This window comes from Montipora foliosa, chromosome 14 (assembly GCF_036669935.1).
Source record: "Montipora foliosa isolate CH-2021 chromosome 14, ASM3666993v2, whole genome shotgun sequence".
NCBI lineage: Eukaryota > Metazoa > Cnidaria > Anthozoa > Scleractinia > Acroporidae > Montipora > Montipora foliosa.
Window position 1 is genome coordinate 14,756,040 of NC_090882.1, and position 7,886 is coordinate 14,763,925.

General features: G+C 38.8%; 1 protein-coding gene across 1 annotated transcript; it reads left to right on the plus strand.

The window, feature by feature from the left end:
* The first annotated feature begins 255 nt into the window (after positions 1–255).
* Positions 256–7,886, plus strand: LOC137984657 (vesicle transport protein USE1-like). Its single transcript, XM_068831890.1, has 7 exons — positions 256–375; positions 2,714–2,763; positions 4,454–4,532; positions 4,725–4,911; positions 5,513–5,546; positions 6,855–7,020; positions 7,577–7,886. Exons 1-7 carry the CDS (start codon positions 265–267, stop codon positions 7,754–7,756), a joined length of 807 nt encoding a protein of 268 aa, XP_068687991.1. The 5' UTR covers positions 256–264; the 3' UTR covers positions 7,757–7,886.

Below are 7,886 nucleotides of genomic sequence, written 5' to 3' on the forward strand. Positions count from 1 at the left end.
GAAAGTGTTGAAACTGAGAAACATGTTATTGCAGGTAGCGTTCCAGAGACCATTTTCAGTTGAGGAAACCCCTATTCCGCTTAGACGAATAAGATTTTCTCCTAGCAAGTTTAGTGAGTTTTGTTTTCTGATCAATTTGGTAGATTGAGTTACCAACATGCCGAGTTCCCGATCCCGTGTCCCCAATCCCTTGCAGTGAATTTCCTTTCCCTTTCTTTACATAACAAATAAGCATACATGACCGAGTATCTGAAAGTTGCCAACATGGCGGTTTCAAAGCTGGAGATAAACTTTCGCCGACTGTTGGAAAGATGTGAAACAATGGCCGCTGAATTACAGGATAACAAAGAAAATGTCAGCTGGAGATTAGAAAAAGTGAGAGGAGCACCTAATCTAGATTTTACAGTAATTACGCTGACTGTACACCATGGACACCAGGGCAGTTGAGGATTAATTTCACGCGTATTTTCGGGAGAAGACAAAACGCGGAGCCCTACTCCATGGAGTACCCTATGGGCTACCCAAATGGAGTACCCTAAAAATACTATTTCGAATGAGTACTGTTGATCTATGTGTAAGCAGCATCTCAAATAGTGCTTACTTAAGCCTCAACACCCATTTTAAACAGCATTGTTCAACAGTATTTAAGTCTAAGCACCCATTTTAAAAAGGTTAGCTTACATGAAGTAATCGGCCATCACAACAATAATCGAAAGCTAACCTTTTAAAATGGGTGCTTAGACTTAAATACTGTTGAACAATGCTGTTTAAAATGGGTGTTAAGTCTTAAGTAAGCACAATTTGAGATGCTGCTTACACATGGATCAACAGTATGCATTCGAAATAGTATTTTTAGGGTACTCCATTTGGGTAGCCCATAGGGTACTCCATGGAGTAGGGCTCCGTGTTTTGTCCTCTCCCCGTATTGTCAATGTTTTTACGAATGCGACTTGGGAAATTTGGAAAACTTGGAAAAGACAAGTGAAATTAATCCTTAATTTTACAAGGGCACATTGCAATTTACATATGTGTATCACATAAAGGGCAAAATTATTAAGGGAAGCCAGACAAATGACAATCAACTTAACTCGCTTTTACTCAACAGAAATTGCACTTAGAATGTATTAAAGTTAAAATTTATGTGTCGACAAAGAGCAGTTTAATCAGAGTCAGAATCTGGAAGAAGATCCTGTTGTAACTTCCCTTGCTCAGGATAAGCAAATGTCAACCAATCAGGATCAAGTATTCATGCCCTCTTGATTACCAAAAGTGCCCTCGTGATTAAGAAAAAAAAATGCCCTCTGACTCAGCCAATCAGCATTCAGTAATTTTGCCCTGTATGTGATAATATCTATACAGTGTAATGATAATAGGATTCAGGGCCACCACGTGAAAATAAACTTTGAGTTAGGACAATGTGCAATCCAGCGAGCCATGCGAGTCATGCAAGTCATGCGAGCCATGGCTGCGAGCAATCGCTGCGAGTCATGTGAGCCAACATGGCGAGCCATGCAACACAACATGCAAGTCACAGTTATTGAAAGCTAACCGTTTTACAATGGGTGCTTAGACTTAATATTTGTTTATCATCGCTATTAAATGCGAAATTTGCATGGCTGGCATGCCTCGCTGGCTCGCAGATTGTCCAGCCTCATGAACTTTTAGAGAACAAAATAGGAATATTCACACATTAATGAAATGTTGACAGTGGAACCCACTGGGAACTCAGAAAAATCGGAGCCCCAGATGGAATTTGAACCCACGACCCTCCGTGATCTAGTCAGATGCTCTAAACACTGAGCTACTGGAGACTCTACATTGTATGGTGAGCAAGGGTGAAATGTGGGTGGTTGGTTGGCCGCATCTTAGATATGCTTCAATGTGACTGCACGATGCAGTTATGAGCTATGCTGCCAGTCGTTATTTGACTGTGTAGCTGCGTGATGCAGCTCTTGTCAAAGACCCACATTTCACCTTTCCTCATAATATCAGGATCCCAGCTAACTGGACTGGCTTGCTCTTCATGTAATCGCGGACTTGATTTTTGGTGTTTTGTCAGACGTGCCAGGATCTCTGCTAAACGAGCCAGCCCGGCTTATGTAATCAGCTCCTAAGTCAGGGTGCATAATAAAGTACTCATTGAAGAGAGTTTCAATCTTAAAGAGCTTTATAAATTATAACTTAGAAGGCAAAATTACCAAATGCTGATTGGCTGAGACAAAGGGCGTTTTCTATTGATTTTGGTTATAATGCCCCGGGCAAAATTACTTTCATTATTTTCATGTAGTAAGTATTTTTAGCAGTGCTGTTTGCATCACTTTGGCATTAGTGTACAAAATAAAATTGTGTTCAGCTGATTTGTGCATTTTACAGTTCATTGATGCTAACTTAACACTGAAAATACTTCCTACGGTATTATGCAACCAAGTACGTTTGTTACCTTTTAATGAAAGAAAATTCTGGCCTTTGCATATTTTCAAAGTTTCCGGTCGCATTGCGCAGAACTCTTCCTCCAATTTTATGAGAGGTTTTGAAATATCAAAACTGTGAATTTTATTTTTCAAAGGGGACTACCAACGAAAAGGGTGATTAAGATGAAACAACTTCATGTTCAATTCCTCATAAAACTTTACCGCTGATAGCACTCATTAAGAGGTTAAAAGTAGAACAACTCTGTGGTCTTCATTTTGTGTTTTTCTGTTTTCTATCACAGTATGTCTCCACATTACAGAAACAAATTACCGAACTAAAGAATTCAAGCAAGTAAGAATAAATTATTAACTACGTACATTTCATAAGGTAGTTTTTTGTGTCCCAATAATTGCATTTAATCACAGCTGAAGGGGCAAAACCCATGCTCTTAAGTATAAAATGTTAGAAGTTATATGGATAATAAATGCTCCCAAATTGGATTTCTCTGGTACTGGGAGAGATCGGTCAGGGTTTACAGCCTGTGGACTGTGGAGGTGGCCAGGCACCTTTAACGATCTAATGACAGGCAGGGTTGACTGCTTAATAAGGACCTTAATGTGTCCAAGGATACTACACTGTTTGGGGGCAAGTTCCAAATCGTTATCGCTCTAGGAAAAAGGGAATTATAACTGAAGCTGGAACATTTGTTTGAGGTTGGAAGGATAAGTACCGGCAGGTATTCTGGTGGCGTCTTCATGTAGTAAACCTGATTTTGCTGTGAATTGAAGTAATTGAGCCAGGAAACTGGCAATCAATGAGACCATTGTGGAATTTATAAAAAAAGGACTGACTGATTAAACAGAATCCTTAGTCTGATGTCGATGTTCAAGAGTATCCCAGTCAAGAGTCTTCACTAAACCTGTAGTACATGTACTTGACATTTGATAAGTTCATAGTCATTGCATGCAAAGAGGGCCCCGTTCTTCTGCACTTGTTTGAGGCGGTTAACATCACAATCAGTGTGAGAATTTGTTCAACAAAGTCAGTCAGTCACAGCTAACTCTGCAGACTGTTCACATAGTATGGCACAGGATTCCCTATTTGATGCCAGGCTTTTAAAAGGCACAGGAGCAGATGTAGCTCAGTTGGTTAGTGCGCACCTTTCCTTTTGATCCGTGTAGCTATAGCTTTAATTACCCGTGAAATGGAGCACTGACAGAGGGAGGGTGGTAAAGGGCACACGGTCAGCTTCCATTGATACTAGCTTCGTAGCTGAAGAAACAAGTGAGGACGCATTACACTGTAAATAAAGTATTTTACCATTTTTTTACCCTATAGACCCTTTTAATGAGATAAATAATTAATTCGCAAAATATTATTTTTTTGCGCTATTGACAACAGATACAAGTTTTTGTAGTCTTTCTGATTTCTTTTTCTTGTACATTTCTGAATAAAATTTTAAATATAATTTATAAGCCATAATGATTAGTGTAAAACTGCATATATTAGGTTTTAAAAAGGCCTATAAGTACATGTGTAATTAATCCTGCAGTGATCTAATAGCCCTCTTCACGGTTAGTTTTAACCCGAAATTGCCTCACATCCATGTTAGATTACGTTGTAATGCAAATGAGAAAAATTAACCTTGAAAAGGGCTATTAGGAAGTAAAGGCTGCCAGCAAAAGATGTCTCCACCAGAAACACAGCTTTTTCCAAACATTATTTCTTGAAAACCAAGAGCAAACAGGACCAAGAAAGAAAAAAAAAATGTAGAGGACTTGTGTTCTCAAAATTGTTCGATCGTATGCAAAAGTTCAATTGCTTTTAAGCAAAATTGGATAAACACCTAAAAAGTCAGCTAAATAGGAACTTATTTGCCCAAATTCTTTAATTTTGAAATGTAGGAAAACTGTCTGAAAATATTGTCTTGCAGAACAGTAATGATAAATAATAAATTAATAAATTAAGGTGGTTTGCTTTCTGGTTCCTTGTTCTTTTCACTGTTTTCTGACATTTTTTGCCTGTTTTTTTTTTCCTATAGCAAACCAAGTGCAGATACCATGAATGAATACAACAAGAAAGTAGAGTTCCTTAAAGGTCTCATTGAAACACAGAAATTGGTGAGATGTGAAGAATGTAAATTTTATTCGTCAGCATAATTATTTTTTATGTATTAATTAATTAATTATTAAGGTTGTGTTCTCTGGAGATCAACCATTTCTACTGCAACTGGTTTAAGGTTGATGCGGCTATAGTTTCCCAATGGAAAACGTTTCCTCGAATTTCTGTTGAATGACTTTTTACTCCGATAGAAATCTCCAACAGAGAAACTTATAGCAAGTCAGCAGTTAGTTCGTCCACTGAGTCAAACACTAGGGCATACTACGCCAACAGAAAAAGATCGGCCTGCAAACAGAGCACAGGAACTCCACATTCGAGCAAAGTCGCAGATTCACAAAGAAATGAGAAATGAACTTCTAGGAGATCTACATGTAGATGGTAAGGGAAGATGAAAATTTTTTGACATTTTCTTAAGTCTAGAGCTTTGATTTAGCAATAGCGGACGTTTTCCGTGTTTCCATGGCCTCATCTAAACATGAGGGGGAGTTGGGAGAATTCGAGACAGTTATGCAAACCTGAGACGCAGTCAAGAGTTTCCACAACGGTTCAAGCAGTACTTTCTTAGCACGTTTTCATATTCTTTTTGTGTAAGCGACTATTTCCAAAAGCCAATTCTCTACTTTCTCAAATCCCATAATACACCTCTTTTACCCCCAAAAAATTGGCATAGGCATTGTTTTCGATTTCTCTTGGGACATGAAGATGTCCCAAGAGAAATCCAAAGCATTTCAGGGGGATAAACAAGATGTCTTATGGGATTTGAGGAAGCAGAGAATAAGCTTTATTCGTTTTTTCAGATTTTTCATGGTTTTCAATAAGAATTTTTGTAGGCGGCAAAACCTGAAGAGTAGGCGGAGAATACTATTTTATTAGGAGGCCATTTATGGATAAAGGTCTTTGAAGATCTCCTCTGAGGTAGGCATGCTAAGAGTTCTCCTTATAAGGATGTTCATTTTTTCCTTATCTGTCTTTGATACAGATAAAAAGGAAGACACTCAAGGGTTGCGAAACAGGTGAATAAGCATGTTTTTGATTCATTGTTTAAGCCTTGTTTTGACTAGCGACGCAATCACAACCCCAAGCACAAACGCAAGTACAAGAGATTCGTGTCAAGTGAAAACGAACCATAACGCAAGCACTAGCACACAACGCAGAGACAAAGATTCACTAGTTCCATTTTCTCTCTTACAACGCGGCGCACCGAGTGGAATCTGGAACGGGTCTTTTTCATTGGACGAACATCTCAGCTTGCGTTGTGGTTTCGTTACATCCCGTTTTCACTCAACGCAAGCGAACGCAAGCATAAGCGCAAACATAAGGGAAAATTTTGATCCTTGGGTTGTGCTTATGATCTTGTCAGGCCAGTTTTCACGGTGAAATAAGCGCTCTTTTGCTTGCGTCGCTAGTGAAAACCAGGCTTTAGTATCCCAGGGTGAAAAGAGTCTTGGAGCAGGAAGTCAGCAGTAACTGTTTGTAGTCAGCTTCTTGTCTGTTCGTCGAGCGGGAAACGAATTTTTCTGGCAATGGAAGGGGAATTGCAGAGGAACCTACGGCAATCGAACCAATCAGGATAGTCTATTTTTGAGCCCCATTTTCAAAACGAATCCAATTGTAACTTTAAAGGTGTCATGGACGTTGCAATTCGACCTTGGTTCGTTCGAAATTGCTAATCGGAATAACAATAGTTCTTTTGTGGGAAAGTGCCTTCCGCCATTCTGGTATATGAAAGTCTTCCCCTTTCAGTATCGATTCTGAAACCTCAGCCAGCAGATAAAAGTTGGATCAATAGAACACGTAAATGTGACGATAAACATCAAAACCAACACAACCTCCACACAACATACATACATCAAATTGTTCCTGCGATGCATCTAGATTAAATTGCTATTTGATGCAACACAACCATCCTCAGTCAAAATGAAAATTTTACTGGCTCTGGCAGCTCGAACGCCTTATCTCTGATTACCGCTAGTTTTATTCTTATTTGTTTGACTCCAAATAAAACAAGTCTGTCTGTCTGTCTGTCTACGTCAATTTATCTTAATTCATTAATTTTGTGAGCTTTCAGAATTATTAGAATTTTATGCTACTCTATAAATCCGAATTGAAAGCAAGTTTATGTATGTACGTACTGTACCTGAAATATCACTGTTAGGAAAAATTCATCTTTATGTCACATTTGCCACTTTCTTCTCTTTCTCGCGAAAAAATTTGCGTCGTACCGCGGCAACATAGTGTGCGTGCAAATTTTTCAACCGGTGGAAAATTTGTCCGGTAAGGTGTGAACATCTTAAGTCTGAGAAAGAATTGATGATTGTCAGGCTGACAGGTGACAAGAAAAGAGACACAAAAGACGATAGCATAGACACTGTACTACAATATCACCAGAAGATGCAGGAAAACATTGCCGAAGAAATGATCAAGATGGCTAAGAATTTAAAACACACATCCGTCATGGCCAGCAATATTATAAAAGAAGATAACAAGGTAGGAGTTTTATTTATGCAATTGTAATAAAAGGTGAAGACAGAAGATTTTATATTTATAGAGGATTATCGTTGACAATGGAAGAAGTCATGTTGATTTACTGAAAGAAGAAAAGATTTTCCATAGAGTTCGATTTTCAACTTTTCCTCTTCTCCAACATGGCGCGTAGATTTTTGACGCTTTTGTTTCCTTTTCCGTCGTGTACACATCCAACTGAGTCACAGTCACCAACTCAACCTCACACAACTAGCAGGATGGTAGCCTGTGCAGCCAAATCAACTCAGTGAGCAGCGAAGTCAGAACAACATACTTTCCCCATGTCGTGCTGGAAGACTTAAAGAAGGAGGCGACCAATAGTCCGCCATGTATTGTTTCCGACACCTGTCAACCGGCGACCTGTTTCAATGTTACTAAGTTCGTGCTTTTAGATTATAATTGAATGTTTGTGTTAAAAAACGGTGTTTCAGTGCTTCTCTAGTTTTTCAAGCACCACATTTCCCGGATAAGTATTTTCTTCTGAGGTATTAGATAAAAAATGTCCTCCTATTTTTTTTAGGCGTTGGAACAGGCGACCAAGCTGGCAGACTCCAATTTTGAAAAACTCAAACGAGAATCGGAAAAACTGGAGGAATTAACGCAGGTCTCTTGTTCCTGGTGGATTTGGATCATGCTAGTTACAGTCTGCATAGTTTTTATGTTCATGATTATGTTTATTCGACTTTTCCCAAAGAAATAAATCTATTATATGAATGCTCTTCGGTAAGTGTTGAAAGCATTGGTCTTGCATTACCTTGACTGACTAGAAAATTTCGCCTTAGTCTTTCAACCTATCGAAAGCGAGGCCAATCAAAGTAATCTCCATCTTG

Coding starts and splice junctions, on each gene's coding strand:
- LOC137984657 (XM_068831890.1), top strand. CDS start 265: ATGGCGGTTTCAAAGCTGGAGATAAACTTTCGCCGACTGTTGGAAAGA. Junction 4,533..4,724: donor TCATTGAAACACAGAAATTG/GTGAGATGTGAA, acceptor TTACTCCGATAG/AAATCTCCAACAGAGAAACT. Junction 4,912..5,512: donor AGGAGATCTACATGTAGATG/GTAAGGGAAGAT, acceptor TCTTTGATACAG/ATAAAAAGGAAGACACTCAA.